The 19,697-nt window shown below is 69.4% G+C and overlaps 1 protein-coding gene across 1 annotated transcript in view; it reads left to right on the top strand.

Moving 5' to 3' along the window:
- The window catches only part of LOC123357017 (slit homolog 1 protein-like), a 138,896-nt gene extending 120,188 nt beyond the window's left edge, over positions 1-18,708 (top strand). The window contains exons 25-37 of the mRNA XM_045000277.1: positions 335-406; positions 1,381-1,544; positions 5,399-5,523; positions 5,819-5,916; positions 8,862-9,007; positions 9,548-9,641; positions 12,172-12,306; positions 12,717-12,948; positions 13,701-13,831; positions 14,392-14,546; positions 15,846-16,134; positions 17,247-17,458; positions 17,887-18,708. Of these exons, the coding sequence (XP_044856212.1) occupies positions 335-406; positions 1,381-1,544; positions 5,399-5,523; positions 5,819-5,916; positions 8,862-9,007; positions 9,548-9,641; positions 12,172-12,306; positions 12,717-12,948; positions 13,701-13,831; positions 14,392-14,546; positions 15,846-16,134; positions 17,247-17,458; positions 17,887-18,137 (2,104 nt within the window). The 3' untranslated portion in view covers positions 18,138-18,708. The remainder of the gene's footprint in view (positions 1-334; positions 407-1,380; positions 1,545-5,398; positions 5,524-5,818; positions 5,917-8,861; positions 9,008-9,547; positions 9,642-12,171; positions 12,307-12,716; positions 12,949-13,700; positions 13,832-14,391; positions 14,547-15,845; positions 16,135-17,246; positions 17,459-17,886) is intronic.
- Positions 18,709-19,697: the final 989 nt, after the last annotated feature.

Raw genomic sequence — 19,697 nt, 5'->3', positions numbered from 1 at the left:
GGGACGGGGGGCTGTGGAAGATGCCGGGCGGACGCTGTGCTGTGCCAGGGGACGGGGGTCTGGGGAAGGTGCCGGGCGGACGCTGCGCAGTGCCAGTGAACGGGGGTGGGGGTGGGCGAGGGGCGGGACTGCTGCTCCGCTGACTCCATGTGGATATAGCCCGAGTGTCTAAGCTGCCTGGGTGTCCCCCCGGGCACCGCGCTGGGCGGGCGCGTGCCTGACTCTGATGGAAGTGCACAGGCTGCCCCGGTGGCACACTCTGGCCCTGTGTTGGCATCAGCCTTGATCCCAAGCTGCCGGCGCCCTCTGGGCTCAGAGCCTCTTGTTCCCACAGGTCTCTGCATGGCAACGACGTCTCCGGCCTGCCAGAGGGCATCTTCGCCGACGTCACCTCCTTGTCCCACCTGTGAGTAGCTCCCTGCGCCTGGCTGCCCCGGGAAGGCCGCACGGTGCCAGGCTGGGCTCCCCGCAGAGCCCAGGGATCGCAGACAGGCCCCAAAGGGCAGGAGAGAATCACTGCCGGGTGTGCGGGGGGGTCTTTCCTTCTGGGGTCAGCACCATCAGGCCACGCCTGGGGCCGGGTTCCAGCTTCTCTCTGCAGCCTGGCGGGCGACACGTGGCCGAGGCCTTGCCGTCACCGCCGTGCGACCTGTGCCGCGAGTGCTGCCCCGGCCATGCCCCCGGCTCCCTGCCGCGTTATGGGGGGCTCTCAGCACGAGCTGGCTGGGGCCGCAGCTCCAGTGCCGCTGACGCGGGACCCAGCAAGTGCAGAGGGGACCCGGCTGCTCCGTGCTGCTGGCGGGCGCCATCCCTCTGCGCTGCGGGGCCGGGCGGCTTCTCGGCCTTTTAGCTACGATCCCACTGGCCCAGGCCAGCCAGCCCCTGATGGGGGCACCCGTCGGCTACAGGAGACACCGCAGCAGGCGGGCAGCCAAGGGCCGAATCCCCGGGGAGCAGGACGTGCCCTGGGGCAGCGGCGTCCGATTGCTCCTAGGAGGGGGGCCCCAGGGGGGGGCCCAGGACTGCCTCCTTCCCAGGGCACCTTGGAGCAGGCCGGGACAGGCCGGGACGCCACTCGCCTGGCTCTGGGGAACGGGGGCTCCCGCCTGCCCCAGGGGCTGGAGCTGCTCCCGGCTCTGCAGCTGGCGCTGGCTTTGTGGGAGCGGTGTGCCCCCTGGAGGAGGTGCCTTGGCACTGCACCCTTGTCTTCCCGCACCCGCGGGTGGGGGCACCAGCAGCTGCCATGGAGCGCCGGCCCTGCCAGCTGGCCTCGCTCAGCCCAGGGGCTGCGAAGGGAGTAGGGCCAGGCGGGCTCGTCCCGCCCCGGGGCCAGGGGCCAGGTCTCGCTGACTGGCCTTTGCTCTTGTCTCCCCTGTGCAGCGCCATCGGGGCCAACCCCCTGCACTGCGACTGCCACCTGCGCTGGCTCTCGGGCTGGGTCAAAACGGGCTACAAGGAACCCGGCATCGCCCGCTGCGCCGGCCCGCCCGACATGGAAGGCAAGCTGCTGCTCACCACCCCGGCCAAGAAGTTTGAGTGCCAAGGTGAGGGGCCCATTCAGCGCCTGGGCACCGACAGGGTCCCGTGGACTCTGACCCTTGCCCTGGCTGTCACCCCCGCGGGCTAACGCTGGAGCGAATGGGCCGGCTGGGGTCGCTGCAGGCAGGGGATCGTGTGCTGCCGTGGGTCACATGCAGAGCTTGGACCCAGGGGGTCCTGAGCCCTACACCCAGCTCTGAGACACCTTCTCCATGTGGCAAAGCCCCGCCCCAACCCTGTGCCTCAGTTTCCCTCCGCTGATCCTCCTGGGCTGCTGCGAGAGCCAGAGACGTCAGGGCCACGAGGGACCCTGCCGAGCAGCCCATCGGACGTCCTGCACAGCGCAGGCCGGAGAACCTGCCCTGGATTCTGCCTCCAGCCCTGTCGCACTGGAGTACGTCTACCCCTGGCCGCAGCGGGTGGGCTCAGCCGACGGGGGCTCGCAGCGCTAAGCTCGGCTGTGTAGACATTGCGGCTCAGGCTGCAGCCCGGGTTCCGGGACCCAGAGCCCAGACGTCTCCCCAGCAGCTTTCCAGCCCTGCCGGCGGAGAGCAGCTGGCTGGTTGCTGGGCGGACGTACCCCCGGCTGAGCTGGAGCGTGTCGGTCAGGGAGAGGAGTCCAGCCCTGGGCCCTCGGCGTGCTGCTCCGGCGTTAATTCCCTGCCGGCTGGAAATGGGGTTCCCCTTAGTTCTACTGGGAATGGCTCTGGCTTCAGCTCCAGCGGCTGGCTCTGGCTTGGCCCCGGCCTAGCGTGTCGGGGCTCTCTGGACAATGCGGGGCCTGGCACAGGGGCTGGGCCGGGAAAGGTGCCTGGCTGCAGAAGGGCAGCTCTGCTCCCGGAGCCAGGGCCTGGCTCCAAGTGTCTGTGACTCGCGACTCCTGGCCCACGCCGGCCAGTGGGTGAGTCTGACGGCTGAGCCCCGCTTCGGTCCAGCCAGACCCTCGGCGGGGAGAGGAGGACACTCCGTGGAGTCAGACCCTAGCAGCCAGGGCTGGCTGTAGCTAGTCACGGTCGGTAACCCCCCGGCACTGGTCACAGCGCGGCAGAACGCCCGGTGCCTCGCCAGCGCCAGCAGACCCGCCCTGAGTGCAGGCCGCACCGCAGGGCTCTGCAGCGACTGATCTAACCGGGCTTTGCACCTGCTGGGCGTGGGTCAGCAGGTGCAAACGCTGCCTTGTCCTTGTGCCTGTCCCTGCTGCGGGGTTGGGGGTCCCTGGGGCCAGCCCCCAGCACAGCCCCCCAGGGCGAAAGGGACACCGGGGCCCTGGGCCGGGCAGGCAGCTCTCACGTTCCCAGGAGGACTTTGACTCCCCGGCAGCAAGAGGCACCAGTTCAGGCCATGCTCCCCAATCAGGAGCAGATATTTATTGGGGCGACAGGACCCCCCAGGGGGCGGAGCCGGAATTCCAGCAGCACGTGAGACCCCCAGGCCCCAGGGGCTGAGCCAGGTACTGGAGACCAGGACGAGACCTGCGTGGGGGGCGGCTCACCCCACAGCGGCTGCACCGGCCACTCACAGACCGGCCACAGAGGGAGCGGGGCCTTGGGGCCGATCTGGCTGGTGCCGAGTGCCACTGGCCGGTCGCTACCCCGAGACCACAGAGGAGCCCTGTGGGGTCTCGGTCAGCAGCCGAGTGACTCTGAGAAATGACCCCCCCTCGCTAGGCCTGCTGGGGAGATGAGCCCGTTTTAACCCCTCGGCCCCAGAGCCGGCCCACGCTGCACTGACCAAACAGGGCTTGAAACCCAGGGCGGCGGCGGCAGCTTTACAGACTGTCCCACAGAGGTGGAGACTCACCCCGCCAGGCACGGGCCCCGCTTCAGCCCGGCGGGTCAGCGCTGCCCCCGCTTCCCCGAGGATTGGCAGGGACTGAAACGGAGCCGCTCCGCCTCGCCAGGCTCCCGTTCGATGGGCTCCAGGCTTGGGGTGCACGTGCTAGTGGCCATTGCAAACGAGACCCCCACAAACCGGCCTTGGCACACGGGGAGCGGGGCAGGAGCTGGCTGGCTGCTCGGTCCCAAACGTGACTGAGGGGGGCTCGGCACGGGGCAGGCATGTGGCCAGTGGGGGCCCGCGGGGAGGGGTTCTTGGCCCTACACTGTGTAACATCTGTAACAGGGACCCACAAACAGTCACTAGCCCCAGGTGTGCGGTGACTTGGCGAGCTGGGGACCCCAGGGGAGCAACAGCGACGCTCGGAGGGGTCGATACCCTGAGCGCTGAGGAAGGGGTGAAACCTGGGTGTGTTCAGGCTGGAGCCAGGGCTGGGGGGGACCTGAGAGCGTATGCGCAGGGCGGTTCTAAAGGGGACGGGGATCAGGTCCCCACGCCCACTGCAGGCCGGACAAGCAGCCGGGGATTTCGGTTTGGTGTTCGGAAAACGAACGCTCAGGGCAGCAAAGCTCTGGGCCAGGCTCCTGCGGGAGGATGCAGGATCCCCATCGTGGGGGTTAGACACACGCCTGGCAGGGCTGGTTGGGTGACGGCCTCGCTGCCTGACAGGGCTGGGACTCTGCCTGCGTTTGTAACGAGCTCTGGGCACAAGCCCTCGGCCCTACTCACCCGACGGGGGACGCTGAAAACCACGAGGCTCAGGGTGGCCACTCAGCTGAACAGGAGCTCCCAGTGGGAGGCCAGAAGGGCCAGTGTGACCCTGGGCTGCATGAACAGGGGGCTCAAGAAGGAGCAGGGAGGTTATTTTACCTCTGGGTTTGGCACTGGTGTGACTGCTGCTGGGCTCCTGTGTCCAGTGCTGGTGCCCACAAAGCCAAGAAGGATGCGGGTAGATTGGGGGGGTCAGAGAAGAGCCACGGGAATGATTAAAGGGTTAGAAAACCGGCCTGATCGTGAGACTCCAGGAGCTCAATCTATTTAGCTCAACAAGGAGGTGGCTAAGGGTGGCTGGAGCCCAGCCTGCCGGCACTGCCTGGGGAACAGGTGTTTAACCCTCCGGCCGAGGAAGGTCTCCCACGGGCCAGTGGCTGGATGTGCAGATGGGAAACGGTGTTTCTTTACCAGTGACAGTCACTAGCCCCTGGACCGCGTTACCCGGCCTCGGGCGGATTCTCCATCACTGGCCATTGCCGAACGGAGCTGGGCGGTTTCTGGCCTGGTGCAGAGCACAGTGACTCCAGGGCCATCGCGTGGCTCGTGCTGGGCACAGCTCAGATGAGGTGATCACAGGGCTCGTGGCCGTGGCTGCGCTGAGTCTGGTTCAGGGGCTGGAAGCCTGCCGTAGGGCAGGAGGCGGCTGGAGCTCCGGCTGCTCAGTGTCTGCTGGCTGGGAGGCGGCTCGATCCCGGTCTGTGTGTGTCGCCCTGGGGAGGGGAGGTTTGGCTAGGGACAGCCCTGCTGGAGCCAGACATTCCCATTGAACAGGGAGGACAATTACCCACTGGCCCCTCGCAGGGCACGGGGCGGGTTCCCCGTCGCTGGAGGCTTTGCATCGGACGGCTCTCTCGGAACCAGTTCCAGGAGCTCGGGGCCTTGGGGAGGGTCCCTGGCCTGGGTTGTGCCGGCGGTCAGACGGGGCAATCAGCCTGGCCATAGACCCCTGCTCCTGCCCCCCGGACCCCCAGCCCATTGCAGCCAGTGGCTGAGCGCAGGGAGCTGCCCCCGCTGTGCTCCAGGGACGGTCATGCTGCGCTCGGCGCCGGCTGCCTGGCACGGTGCTCGAACACCTCCCTGCGTAGCCCAGCCGTGGCTTAGCCGGCCCTGGGAGTACGGCCCCGAGCCCGAAGCGCCCTGGCTCAAACGGCGGCTGGGCCTGTGCCTCCGCGTCCTCCCACACGGTCACACGCTGCCAGCGGGCTCCAGGGACCCTCCTTTGTAACTCTCGGGACCTTCCCCCCGCCAGGTCCGCCGGCCCTGAGCATCCAGGCCAAGTGTGAGCCCTGCCTCTCCAGCCCGTGCCAGAACCAAGGCACCTGCCACAAGGACCCGCTGGCCGCCTACCGCTGCGCCTGCCCCAGCGGGTACAAGGTGAACGGGGGGGGCTGGGCATTCGTTCGCTGTCGCTGCCTCCCACTGCATGTCACGGGCAGCAAGACGTGAGCAGGAGCCCAGGGCTCTGCCAACACCCCAGATCGGGGGGGGGGCACTCGCACCCGCTGCCTGCTGGGCTCAGCTGCTGCCCCCCGAGCCTGCCTGGCGGGGCACCGCTCCCCACAGGATGGGGCTCTGCCAGGGTATTGCTCATGAAAGGGTCCAGGGACTGGACGGGGACCGCGCGGCCTGTGCTGTGACCAGCTCCTAGCTTCCAGCTCTCCGTCCCCAGGGCAAGGACTGCGAGGAGCCCGTGGACAGCTGCTCCAGTAGCCCCTGTGCCAACGGCGGGACCTGCCAGCCCCCGGAGCGGGAGGGAGCTGGGTTCACGTGAGTGTGAGCGTGGGGGTTATGGCTGTGGGACCCCTGGAGATGGGGCACCAGGGGACGGCACTGGGCACCCACGCAGGGCCGGGCGGTGCCCAGCGCAGGGTCGTGTGACGCTGCACCGTGGCTCCCAGGGTGGATCTGGGACTCGCCTGCCGCCGGCATGGCTGGGGTTCCCGGCTCCCCACCCCACGCACTCGGGGCCGGAGCAGAGTCTGGAGACCTGCCGCGGGACGGCTCAGTGCGGCGGGGATGGCCTGTGCGGCCGGCTCCCAGGGCGCATCCCCCAGAGCTGCGCTCAGTGGCTCTCCGAGGGGCTGGGAGCGAGGGGGGAACCTCCCGCAGCTTGAGACCTGGGCCCGGCTGCCGTGCAAGCTCAGAGCCCAGGGGGCTGGGACCCCGCGGGCCAAGGCCGGGTGGGGCTGGCTGGGGGGCGGGAGCGGGGAGGTGCTGGAGACGCTGCAGTGAGGGACTGGGGGGCCGTGCTGCAGCCCACGGGCGCCCCCCCATCCCTGCACGTGCTCTGCTCCGTCCCTCAGACAGGAGCCCCCCATGCCGCCGGGCCCAGCCGCTTGCCCTGTTCCCCGGCGGTGAGAGCTCAGTGCCAGGGCAGGTGCCCGGGCGCGATTCCCCTGGAGCCCGAGTCCAAGCAGGTCTGTGTGCCAGGCTGGTCCCTGCAGGCGGGGGCCCAGGCGGGCGCAGCCGCCAGCCCTGGGAGTGGGGCTCACGCACTCCCCACGGGAAGCCGGAGGCAGCCTGGTCTCTTCCCGCGCTGCGGAGGGAGGCAGCCAATGGGCCCCTGGGAAGCGTGGCACAGCCAGCCCTGCCCCCACGTGCCCCCCCCGACACCAGCGCCCACGCTGGATGGCCTCAGCCCGTCGCCACGGCAACCCAGCCTCCGTGCCAGCCAGCCTGGCGCTTGGGGGTTTGCAGAGCTCACCAAGCAGGTGCCGAGGCTCCGGGCACGGCCAACCAAGCAGCCCCGACCCCGGGGGAGGGCAGCACGGCCCTGGGCCCACAGCCAGCCACCCCCAGCTTCCTTTGCACACACACGTGTGTACACGTGTAACACGCACATGCATGCTGCACCCATCTACACACGTGCAGTGCGTGCACACACCAGCAACATGCACACACGTGCACTTGCACATGCACTCACTGTGCACTTGCACCTGTGCACATGCACACACACAGTAGCACACGGCACTTGCACACACACTCACATGCACACTGTATGACGCTGCACGGGGCCCGCCCCCACAGCCCAGTACATACACATGCACTCACACGGTGCGCTTGCACACACTCACACGCACACACACACTGGCAGTGACGTGAACTGATGCTGAGCAGAGATTTCAGGCCAGGCAGGTTCTTGGAACTGCTGGTTTTGGTGCTTCCACGGCTGAACACGGGCCCAGCTTATGACGGGGCGTCCTGTGAACCCACCCCCTGCTCCCGCCCCTTTACAACCATGGGACTCACAGCTGGCCCTGAGCCTGGCCCGGGACTGGGTGCATCCCGGGTTGGGCCCGTGCAGAGACCGTCCTGGGTTCCCACGGATCGGCGCGGTGCCGCAGCCCTCACCCCGGTGCCCACGCTGCAACGGGCACTGGGCCTCAGGACGCTTCCTGCAGCAGGTGAAGCCCAGTCCAGTCCTGGAGCCTTTCCTGGCCTGATCCTCTCTGCAGCTCTGCACCAGTTCAGAGCTAGCGGGCACTGGGCACAGGGTTTAATCACCAGCATTGCCACAGCCATGCCTGGCTCTGGGTGGGAGGGGGATAGAGCCCAGGACTCCTGGGTTCCACCCGTGCCCGGCTGTGGGCGAGAGGGGGATAGAGCCCAGGACTCCTGGGTTCCACCCGTGCCCGGCTCTGGGCGGGAGGGGGACAGAGCCCAGGACTCCTGGGTTCTGCCCGTACCTGGCTCTGGGCGGGAGGGGGATAGAGCCCAGGACTCCTGGGTTCTGCCCGTGCCCGGTTCTGGGCGGGAGGGGGATAGAGCCCAGGACTCCTGGGTTCTGCCCGTGCCCAGCTCTGGGCGGGAGGGGGACAGAGCCCAGGACTCCTGGGTTCTGCCCATGCCCGGCTCTGGGCGGGAGGGGGACAGAGCCCAGGACTCCTGGGTTCTGCCCGTACCTGGCTCTGGGCGGGAGGGGGATAGAGCCCAGGACTCCTGGGTTCTGCCCGTGCCCGGCTCTGGGCGGGAGGGGGATAGAGCCCAGGACTCCTGGGTTCTGCCCGTGCCCGGCTCTGGGTGGGAGGGGGACAGAGCCCAGGACTCCTGGGTTCTGCCCAGCTCTGGGTGGGAGGGGGATAGAACCCAGGACTCCTGGGTTCTGCCCAGCTCTGGGCGGGAGGGGGATAGAGCCCAGGACTCCTGGGTTCTGCCCGTGCCCGGCTCTGGGTGGGAGGGGGACAGAGCCCAGGACTCCTGGGTTCTGCCCGTGCCCAGCTCTGGGCGGGAGGGGGACAGAGCCCAGGACTCCTGGGTTCTGCCTGGCTCTGGGCAGGAGGGGGACAGAGCCCAGGACTCCTGGGTCCCGCCCCGAGGGGTTGCGCGCCAGGGGCTAGAGCAGGGAGCTGCCGGGTGCGGCTGGTTCTAGTCCCAGCTCTTTCGCTGCCTTGGGGTGTCTCCTCGGAGCTCTGGGTGTCGGTTCCCCCGGGGACGGGGGGTCCCCCTCTCCCAGGGGGGTGCGGGCTCAAAGGCAGCCGTGTCTGCAAAGGGCAGGTGGTGCTGCCCCGGCCCCCTGGGCGTCGCTCGCTCCATTGACTGTCCCGGGAACGCGAGCGGGGGGGGGGGGGGGGTCTGGTGACAATTGCTGCAGAGCCAGCAGGGGGCGCTGCGCAGTGGTTCTGGGGCTGTTTGGAGCCAGCCCAGCCGTGGGGTTAGCCGGGCGGCTGGGTCTGTGGGGTTACCTGTGGGTTGTTTTCCTCCCCGCCTGGCAGGTGCCTTTGTGCAGCAGGATTCGAGGGGCCGACCTGCAGCGCCATCACCGACGCCTGCCAGGACCAGGACCAGGCCTGTGCCAACGGGGGCACCTGCCTTCCTGGGCTCGGAAACGCCACCTGTCTGTGCCAGCCCCACTACACAGGTAAGGGGCAGGAGGGACCCTCCCAGGGCCGCCAGGGAACCGGCCTCCGAGGGCCCCAGCTGGGCAGTCTGGGTGGACGGGCCAGAGCCCCTCCCCAGGAGGAGAAAGGTCTCCCTGCCCCCGCTGCCAGCCGTGCCCATCCCGCCCTGCTCCCCTGAGCTGGGCCCTGCCGCTGGGCAGGTGGTGACAGCCGGTGTCCCAGCCCAGGCCCGTGGGAGCCGGGGGACATTTCACCGGCCAGGCCTCTCCCTGGCCCGGAGCCGAACGAGCAAGGCGGAGCAGGGAGGCCTGGCTGGGCACCAGGGGGGAAAGCCTGGCGAGCACATGGCCTGGGGACCTTCTCTGCCAGGCTGCGGTGCCCTGTGCCAGCCTCCCGCACAGACCCGCCGGCCTGCTCCCCGTGGCCGTGGGGCCAGCGCCCCTCCCCCCCGTCCGTCCCGCGGAGCCGGGCCCGGGGGAGCTCGGGCAGCAGGCCGGGAGGGGTCCGTGCTGGCACTGCCCACCGCCCGCTGAGCCTGGCCTCTCCCCTCCCTTGTCCAGGCCGGGCCTGCGAGGAGCTGCTGGATCTCTGCGCCATGGAGCTCAGCCCCTGCCAGCCCCGTGCGCAGTGCGTCGCCACCGCCGAGGGGCCCCGGTGAGTACCCGCCCACGAAGGGTTAACGCCCCCCCCCGTTCCCTGCCCGTGAGGCTGGGCACAGGGCACCTGGGGCTGCCCCAGACATGGCACGGTCGTGGGCACGAGCCCAGAGACCCCCAGTCCCCAGGCATGGGGGAGGGGCAGCGCCTGTCACCGCAGTGTCTGAATCGGGACCCTGCTCGCCGTCGTGCCGGGGCTCCCCTCCCTTGGGCCGCAGGGGGCAGCGCTGGGGCTGGGGCACCGGCTGCACGGACCCGCAGCCGGGCGACACCCGGGGGGCCAAGTGCCTTTGGCCTGCCCCTTTCTGGGCGTCCCTCGGGGCGGTTTGCCCTGGTGCTGGAGGGCCCGGGCACAGACCCCCCGGTGCTGGGAGCAGGGACGTCCCAACAGACACTGCCCGACCTGCTGCCCGGTGGCGTCCCGGTGCTGCCCTGTGCGCCCTGGCGTCTCGCCTGCGTCCCAGGGCTGGGACTCACGCTGCTCGGGGGGCAGCCAGCGCCTAGCGCTCCGGGGCGCTGGGACCCGCCAGCGCTGAGAGTCAAAGGATCCCCTGGCGCCGAGTGGGGAGCCCGGCCGAGCCTGAGGAGCAGATTGTCCCGGAGTCCCCGGGCGATGGAACTGCTCCCCACCAAGCCAGGCAGGACTCTGGGGAGCCTCCTCTTCCTGGGAGCAGCCTGTCTGCAGGGCAAGAAGCTCCCACAGCTTCACCTCCTGGGTCTCTCCTTGGAGCATTCAGCATCCTCTGCCCCTCCGTGTGCTTCCCCCAGCGAGTCCGCCCAGGCGGGGTCCTGGGGGGGCCACAGGGTCCTGCCCCCCCACTGCGCAGTCAGACGTGACTCTCAGCCAGCCAGTAACACAGAGGTTTATTCGATGACAGGAACAGGGTCTAACACAGAGCTTGTAGGTACTGCGAGCCGGACCCCTCGGCCGGGTCCATTCTGGGGGGCAGTGAGCCAGACCCCCACATCTGCCCTCACTTCCCATCCCCAACCAGCTCCAGACTGAAACCCCCCCCAGCCCCTCCTCTCTGCTCAGCCCCTTCCCCGGGCCAGGAGGTCACCTGACCTCTTTGTCTCCAACACCTTCAGCTGGCACCTTTGCAGGGGAGGGGCCCAGGCCAGCAGTTGCTAGGAGACAGTGTCAGGCATTTAGGTGCACTGGCCCCTTCCTCTGCAGCAATCCCACCCCCCGATCCCCCCACCTGGATATTAAGAACTGCAGAGGGGTCACTGAGGCACCAGCCCAGTATTCAGAGCAAACATTAAGAACAGTCCCAGTTCATCACACTGGTTCAGCTCCGCCATGTCCCCACGGGCAGGAGGGGGAGCGGGACTGGCACAGGGCGGGGGCCAGGCAGTGCCCAAGCACAGGGACAGTGGGGCCTACCCCTGCCCTGGCCCGGAGCTGGGCTGGGGGGGCCGGAGGATCTCTGGGCTCGTCGGAGCTGGGCTGGGGGGGCCCGGAGGATCTCTGGGCTCGTTGGAGCTGGGCTGGGGGGGGGGGGGCGGAGGATCTCTGGGCTCGTCGGAGCTGGGCTGGGGGGGGCCGGAGGATATCTGGGCTCTGCCAGGAGCTGGGCTGGGGGGGGGGGCGGAGATCTCTGGGCTCATCGGAGCTGGGCTGGGGGGGCCGGAGGATCTCTGGGCTCGTCGGAGCTGGGCTGGGGGGGGGGGGGCGGAGGATCTCTGGGCTCGTCGGAGCTGGGCTGGGGGGCGCCGGAGGATCTCTGGGCTCATCGGAGCTGGGCTGCGGGGGCCGGAGGATCTCTGGGCTCGTCGGAGCTGGGCTGGGGGGGGGGGGGGCGGAGGATCTCTGGGCTCGTCGGAGCTGGGCTGGGGGGGGGGGCGGAGGAAGTCTGGGCTCGTCGGAGCTGGGCTGGGGGGCGCCGGAGGATCTCTGGGCTCGTCGGAGCTGGGCTGGGGGGGCCGGAGGATCTCTGGGCTCTGCGCAGCTGGGGGGTGGGGGGGCCGGAGGATCTCTGGGCTCTGCCCGGAGCCGGGCTGGGGGGGCCGGAGGATCTCTGGGCTCTGCCCGGAGCTGGGCTGGGGGGGCCGGAGGATCTCTGGGCTCTGCCCGGAGCAGGGCTGGGGGGGCCGGAGGATCTCTGGGCTCTGCCCGGAGCTGGGCTGGGGGGGCCGGAGGATCTCTGGGCTCTGCCCGGAGCTGGGCTGGGGGAGGGGGGCCGGAGGATCTCTGGGCTCTGCCCGGAGCTGGGCTGGGGGAGGGGGGCCGGAGGATCTCTGGGCTCTGCCCGGAGCTGGGCTGGGGGGGCCGGAGGATCTCTGGGCTCTGCCCGGAGCTGGGCTGGGGGGGCCGGAGGATCTCTGGGCTCTGCCCGGAGCTGGGCTGGGGGAGGGGGGCCGGAGGATCTCTGGGCTCGTCGTCGATGGGCTGGGGGGGGGCGGGAGGATCTCTGGGCTCGTCGGAGCTGCACATGGCAGCTTCCCTTAGGCGCGTTTCCGGGGGAGCAGCCGCCCCCTTGCAGCGGCAGGACGTGGCGGCTCTGAGCAAGGTGCCCCCCCCCCAGGTGTGAGTGCGCCCCCGGCTACGGGGGGGACAACTGCAGCCTGGACGATGCCTGCCAGGACCACCGCTGCCAGCACGGTGCCCAGTGCCAGGCCGAGGGGACCGGCTACTCCTGCCTCTGCAGGCAGGGCTACAGGTGAGGCCGGCAGAGCCGCGTGGCACCCCGGGGAGAGGGGGCTGCCCGCCCTGTGTGGGGGGCGTGGGATGCACAGCGCCGCTAGGCGGGTGCCCGGTGGTCTCCCTAGCACCCCGTCCCGCTCCCTGCGCACGTCCCGGGCGGGGCCCAGCATGGGCCGTGCAGCTGGAGGTGAGGGGCCTCGTGGGCCGGGGAGTCTGCCCCAGTGTGGCCGAGGGGGGCCCAGAACCTGCCTAGCTTTGCTCTCGGGGGTTTGCTGTGGGGGCCGTTGCCCTCAGCACCCAGAGCCCCCTGCACCTGCTGTGTGGCGGCTGAGCCGGGCCTGGGGAGGGGCCGGCCGCCCGGGTCTCGCTGGGGTCCCAGGTGCACGGGCTCCTCTCACCACGCTGCCGGCCCGTCCCTCTCCCCAGCGGGCAGCTGTGTGAGCTGCCGCCTCGCGCCCAGCCCGGTCTCTGCCCGCGGGCCGAGTGCCAGAACGGGGCCGAGTGCGTGGAGCTGGGCAGCCGCGCCGTGTGCCGCTGCCCCCCCGGCTTCGGGGGCCCCAAGTGCGAGAAGCTGCTGAGCGTCAACTTTGTGGACCGGGACACGTACCTGCAATTCACCGACCTGCACAACTGGCCACGGGCCAACATCACGCTGCAGGTACGGGCCTGTGCCGGCCCCGCCACACCCCTCAGCCACCGGGCACGGCCCCTGCCAGGGCTGCCCCTGGGGCTGCTGCAGGGCCGGTGCGTGGGGTGAGCAGGGGGGACTGGGTGCTAGGGGGCAGAGCTGGGTGCAGGGAGCAGTGCTGGGTGCCAGGGGGATGCAGGGAGGTGGGGCTGGGGGCGGGGCTGGGTGCCAGGGGGATGCAGGGAGGTGGGGCTGGGGGCAGGGCTGGGTGCCAGGGGGGTGCAGGGAGGCGAGGCGGGGGGCGGGGCTGGGTGGCAGAGGGAGGTGGGGTTGGGGTGGGGCTGGGTGCCAGGGGAGTGCAGGGAGGCGAGGCGGGGGGCGGGGCTGAGTGCCAGGGCGATGCAGGGAGGTGGGGCTGGGTGCCAGGGGGATGCAGGGAGGTGGGGCTGGGTGCCAGAGGGATGCAGGGAGGTGGGGCTGGGTGCCAGGGCGATGCAGGGAGGTGGGGCTGGGTGCCAGGGGGATGCAGGGAGGTGGGGCTGGGTGCCAGGGGGATGCAGGGAGGCGGGGCTGGGTGGCAGAGGGAGGTGCAGGGAGGTGGGGTTGGGGTGGGGCTGGATGCCAGGGGGGTGCAGGGAGGCGAGGCGGGGGGCGGGGCTGAGTGCCAGGGCGATGCAGGGGGGTGCAGGGGGGCGGGTGCCGGGCGGGGATGCTGGGGATCTGCCCAGGCTGGCTGCTGGGCCGCGGCACCTGGTCTGACCGTCCCCCCCCACCCCCGCCAGGTCTCCACGGCCGAGGACAACGGGATCCTGCTGTACAACGGGGATCGGGACCACATGGCCGTGGAGCTGTACCAGGGCCACGTGCGGGTCAGCTACGACCCCGGCAGCTACCCCAGCTCGGCCATCTACAGGTACCACCCTCTCCCCGCCAGCCGCGGCGCCGGGGGGCAGCCCCTTGGGGGGGCAGCCTGAGCCCCCCGCCCCTGCCAGAGCCGTACCCGTGATGTGGGGCCTGGGGCACAGCCCCTGCCCCTGCACCGGGCCCCCAGCCGTGTCCCACAGGCTGGCCGGAGAGCCTGGCCTGTCCCCGGAGGGCTCTGCCAGGCCTGGCACTGTCCCGCCCGCCCCCAGCACAGCTGGCCGGAGTGGCACTGACGGGGAGCAGCCTGGCATGGATGCCCCAGTGTAGACAAGGTCAGCGCCCCCCAGCTCAGTGCAACCGCACCCCTGACGGCGGTGCCAGCCCTGAGCCCTGTGTGTGGAGGAGCCACTCCCTGAACCCCAGTCTGTGCGCTGGGATAGCATCCCCCACCCCGGGCCTAGGCACAGGCCCCCCCATGCCAGACACTGACTGCTGTGAGTGTGGGCAGCTGGAGGGGTGGGTGGGGCTGGGCTGGGCTGGGCTGGACAGCCAGGGTGGGGGGAGGCTCTGGGCTCCGTCACTAACCCTGGGATCTGGCCCTGCCCCCAGCGCCGAGACCATCAACGACGGGCAGTTCCACACGGTGGAGCTGGTGACGTTCGAGCAGATGGTGAATCTCTCCATCGACGGGGGCAGCCCCATGACCATGGACGGCTTCGGCAAGCCCCACACGCTGAGCAGCGAGGCGCCACTCTACGTGGGAGGTGGGTCCCGGACCCGGGGCGCCAGGCTTGGGGGAGGGTGTGACAAGGCTGTTCTGGCGGGACCCAACTGAGGTGCCAATTCAGGACAAATCGCTTAAAACAGGGCAGTCACAGCCCTAGGCCGGGGTTTTTCCACCTCTAAGGCACCAAACCAGTCAGACAAAAATGACTTCGGTTTCACCCCACTGGCTAACCACAAGTCACACAAGCAATTCCCTTAGACACTCCAGTCTCCCAGCATCACCACCAGTGCCACTCGTCCTGGGGATGAATGGTTATGAAAACCAACACCCCAGTAAAAGAAAACGGTTCCCTCGATCCCAAAGAATCAAGCCCCAGACCCAGGTCAATATACACATCAGATCTTACCCACAAATCACGCTGTTGCCAATCCTTTAGAATCTAAAATCTAAAGGTTTATTCATAAGGGGAAAAGATAGAGATGAGAGTTAGAATTGGTTAAATGGAATCAATTACATACAGTGATGGCAAAGTTCTTAGTTCAGGCTTGCAGCAGTGATGGAATAAACTGCAGGTTCAAATCAAGTCTCTGGAACATCCCCCGCTGGGATGGGTCATTCAGTCCTTTGTTCAGAGCTTCAGTTTGTAGCAAAGTCCCTCCAGAGGTAAGAAGCAGGATTGAAGACCAGATGGGAGATGAGACATCAGCCTTATATAGGCTCTTCCAGGTGTAAGAATCTCTTTGTTCTCACTGTGGAAAATTACAGCAAAATGGAGTCTGGAGTCACATGGGCAAGTCCCTGCACTTTGCTGAGTCACAAGGCGTGTCTGCCTTCTCTCCAGGGGTCAATTGTGGAGCTGATGGTCCTTAATGGGCCATCAAGCCAGCTAGTCAGAGCTGTCAACAACTTGTCTGGGGTGTTTCCCAGAAGCGAGTTTAAAATTTAAAATACAGACAGTACAGAGCTTACAAAGTGATACACACATATAGACCCCCCACATTTTAACCAGCCCCCCATAATCTGGTCTTAGACACCTCCTATGCCCTCTTTGCACAAGATTTGGTGCCAGATTATATCAATAATGTCACAAAGGGTTCCTGGGGCTGCCCGGGAGGGGAGGGGGGGGCTGAGCTCGGCCGCGGGGAGGCCTTGGGGAGGCTGGCACAAGGGGCTTGGCAGGGGTCAGGCCCAGGCTGGCGGTCGGTCAGCCAGGGCGCGTGGGGGAGGCTTCGCTGGGCCCAGGAGGGAGGGGATGGCGGCGCTCGGATCTCTCTGCGCTGTGGGGGCTGGGTGCCCCTGCGCCCGTCTGACGCCCGCCCCACCCGCTCTCTGCCAGGCATGCCGGTGGACGTGAACTCGGCCGCCTTCCGCCTCTGGCAGATCCTCAACGGCACCAGCTTCCACGGCTGCATCCGCAACCTCTACATCAACCACGAGCTGCAGGACTTCACCAAGACCCAGATGAAGCCGGGGGTGGTGCCGGGCTGCGAGCCCTGCCGCAAGCTGTACTGCCTGCATGGCCTGTGCCAGCCCGACGCCGCCCACGGCCCCGTCTGCCACTGCGAGCCGGGCTGGGCAGGGCTGCACTGCGACCAGCAGGGCCACAGCCCCTGCCAGGGCCACAAGTGAGTGTGGGTGCCAGCCCCTTCCCCACGGGCTGCCGACGCTGGCCCCTCGCGGCACCAGCAGCAAAGCCCCCAGCTGGCGCAGCAGGGGCTGCAGGTCGGGAGTGAGGGGCCCCGGCAGTACTGGGCTGGCAGGGGCTGCAGGTCGGGAGTGAGGGGCATCGGCAGAGCTGGGCTGCAGGTCGGGAGTGAGGGGCCCCGGCAGAGCTGGGCTGCAGGTCGGGAGTGAGGGGCATCGGCAGAGCTGGGCTGCAGGTCGGGAGTGAGGGGCATCGGCAGAGCTGGGCTGGCAGGGGCTGCAGGTCGGGAGTGAGGGGCATCGGCAGAGCTGGAGAGGGGGCAGAGACGGGCTGGCAGGGGCTGCAGGTCGGGAGGGAGGGGCCCTGGCAGAGCTGGAGAGGGGGCAGAGATGGGCTGGCAGGGGCTGCAGGTCGGGAGGGAGGGGCACTGGCAGAGCTGGAGAGGGGGCAGAGACGGGCTGGCAGGGGCTGCAGGTCGGGAGTGAGGGGCATCGGCAGAGCTGGGCTGCAGGTCGGGAGTGAGGGGCACTGGCAGAGCTGGAGAGGGGGCAGAGACGGGCTGGCAGGGGCTGCAGGTCGGGAGGGAGGGGCCCCGGCAGAGCTGGGGGGAGGGAGGAATGAGCAGCGTACGGGGCAGCGGGCGCACGCTGCGTATGTGCCGCGCTCCCGCTGGTGCTGCCAGGTGCTCCCTTGCATGAGCCCCGAGGCCACACGCAGCCAATGACGGGCCTGGCTGGGGATGGGCAGCGCGGCCCCGGGTGGCTGAGTCCGAGCCAGGCCCGGCAGGACCGTTGCCGGGGAAGGAGCAGGCCGGGAGTAGCCGGCGTAGCCAGCTCGGATCTGCTGAGTTGCTGGGGGTGACGTGCCAGGGTTGGTACCAGCCCGGTGGGGGGGTGTTCGCCTTCACGCTCTCTGCTGCCAGGGGCTCCTCCGTGGGCGCTGTCCCGGCGGGTCGCTGAGGCCGTGACGGGCTGCCTGGCTTACGGCTAAACCCCTGGGCCAGGGCCCCTGGCAGACAGTAGAGCGCCCGGCGCCCCACGGCCCTGCCTGCAGCACTCGGCTCTGCCCAGGTTCGTGTCTCTGCTCCCGCAGGTGTGTCCACGGGGACTGCGTGCCCCTCGACGCGCTCTCCTACAGCTGCCAGTGCCACGACGGGTACCGCGGCGCCCTGTGCAGCCAGCCGGGGGAGCCCCACAACCCCTGCAACAGCCTGCCGTGCGTGCACGGGCACTGCCAGATCTCGGCCCTGGGGGAGGCGTCCTGCGAGTGCCAGAGCGGCTACGCCGGCCAGCTGTGCAACCAAGGTCAGTGCCCCGCCCGCCCTGGCCCCCAGTGCCCCTGCCCCATCACGGCCTGCTCCAGCTTGCCCCGGGCGTGGCTGCGACGGCAGAGCCCCACGGACAGGCCTCCCCCGCCCACTGAGAGGTGCCCAGGGCCCTGGCGTAGCGCTGCTGCCCGCGGTGAGTCTGGCCCCACGTCCCTGGAGCAGGGCTCCCGGTGGCGATTGCTATTTGGTGCTAGCTCCTGCCTCGTGGTCTCCTCCGCAGGGAGCACTCGGCCCCCCTGCCTCGGGCTGGGCCTCGGCAGAGTCTCACAGCCAGCAGGTGCCACAGAGCAGTGCGCCCAGGGCCGGGGCCTCGCCCGTGTGCAGGGGGTGACATGCCAGGCTCCTCGGCAGGCGCCAACCTGCGCCGTGCCCCCGGGGCTGACTGCCTCTCTCCTGGCCCTGCAGAGTCGGCGTGCCGGGGCGAGCCGGTGCGGGAGCACCCCCAAGTGCAGCGGGGCTATGCCATCTGCCAGACCACGCGGCCCGTCTCCTGGGTGCAGTGCCGGGGCTCCTGCCGGGGCCAGGGCCAGGGCCAGGGCTGCTGCACGGGGCTGCGCCTGAAGCGGAGGAAGTTCACCTTCGAGTGCAGCGACGGCTCCTCCTTCGTGGAGGAGGTGGAGAAGGCCAGCAAGTGCGGCTGCGCCCGGTGCATGTAGCGGCCGGCGGCGGGAGGCGGCAGAGCCGGGGCCCGCCGAGGAGAACGCCGCTAGAGACGAGGGGCGGAGCCGCTGGAGGCACCACCCGTGAGCCGGGACTCCCACAGCCCACGTCGCTGCCCAGCCGAGCCGCCGCAGAACACCTGTGTCGATAGGGGGGGGTTTAAAACGGCAGCGCCCCCAATGTATTTATAGTGGGGGGACATGGGGAGCAGGCCCAGCCCCCACCCTGTGTTTGTACAGCCCCAGAACCACGCGCCCCCACGCCCGCTCCCGGCCTGCGGAAATTCCCCTGGGACGGGGGCTGTCAGGGCGGCCGAGGCACCGGGGGCCTGGCCACCGGAGGGGCGGGGGGGCTCTGACCCTGCTGCCTTCACCTAGGGGTGGCTGGCCGCGCCCGGCTCAGCAGCGTGACGTTGGCTGTAACGGCAGCAGTGTCAGTTCGTGGGCAACGCAGGAGCCGTGGTGGCCAGAGACCTGGGCTCCCCCCGCCCCCCTCGCCATGGGAGTGGTGAGCCCTGCACTGTCCACAGGGCACGAGCCCCCCGCTGTGCCAGGCCCCCGCATCAGTGTTTGGGCTGGAGGCCTGGCCACGTGCCCCCAGGCAAACGCAGGGTGGCCATGGGCGTAGCAGTGTTGGGCCGGCCACAGGCAGCTCTCCTGCCCCCTCCCCTCGGCTGGCACCGGCGGCCTGGCTGCAGTGCAGGAGTGCCCCTGGCTGCCGGTCCCCGGGCCGGGCCGCGTACCAAAGGCGCTCCCGTGTCGGCTGTCGGGTGCCACGGGGGGGGGGGGCAGTGAATGGTTGGACCGCTGGGCTATTTAACCCCCCCCGCTCCCGAGCCAGGCTCTGCCAGCGCAGGGCCCTGCATGCTGCGGGGGGCGGGGGGAGACCCCCCCCACTGCCCTGCGCCCCATGGAATAGGGCACTCGAAAAACCAGGGGGCGCCCGTGGCTGGGGGCCCAGCAGCGAGGCTGATGGCACCAGCTGGCGCACTGAAGGCCCGGCTGGGTCCTGCTCTGACGTGGGCAGGAAGCAGCCCCACGGCGCTCTGGGGTGGAGCCAGGGATGAGGCGTTTGGAGGTGGGGGGGGGTGAGGGCTCTGGGCTGGGGCTGGGGGGGGCTGAGAGCTCTGGCTGGGTATGTAGACGCTGGGGTGGGGGGGCTAGATGTGAGGGGTTTGGAGGGTGGGAGGGGGATCAGGGCAGGGGGGGGCTCAGGGGTGCAGGCTCGGGGCAGTGCTTACCTCAGGCAGCTCCCAGAAGCAGCAGCAGGTCCCCACTCCAGCTCCTACGCGGAGGCACGGCCAGGTGGTTCTGCACGTGCCGCCCCCGCAGCACCCATTGGCCATAGTTCCCAGCCAATGGGAGCTGCGGAGCTGGCGCAGCATGTGGAGGGCCCTGGATGACCCCACACGTAGGAGCCGGAGGGGGGGAATGTGGAGCCAGGGTAGGCAGGGAGGTGCCTTAGCCCTGCTGCACCGCCGACGTTTAATGGCCCGGTCAGTGGTGCTGCCCGGAGCCGCCAGGTCCCTTTTCGCTGGGACGTCCTGGTCAGAACCG

Source organism: Mauremys mutica, unplaced genomic scaffold, assembly GCF_020497125.1.
Source record: "Mauremys mutica isolate MM-2020 ecotype Southern unplaced genomic scaffold, ASM2049712v1 000206F_np12_subseq_1:328963_obj, whole genome shotgun sequence".
In the NCBI taxonomy this organism is placed as follows: Eukaryota; Metazoa; Chordata; order Testudines; family Geoemydidae; genus Mauremys; species Mauremys mutica.
Note: the sequence above shows the minus strand (reverse complement) of the source record. Positions and strands in the feature narration are given on the sequence as shown.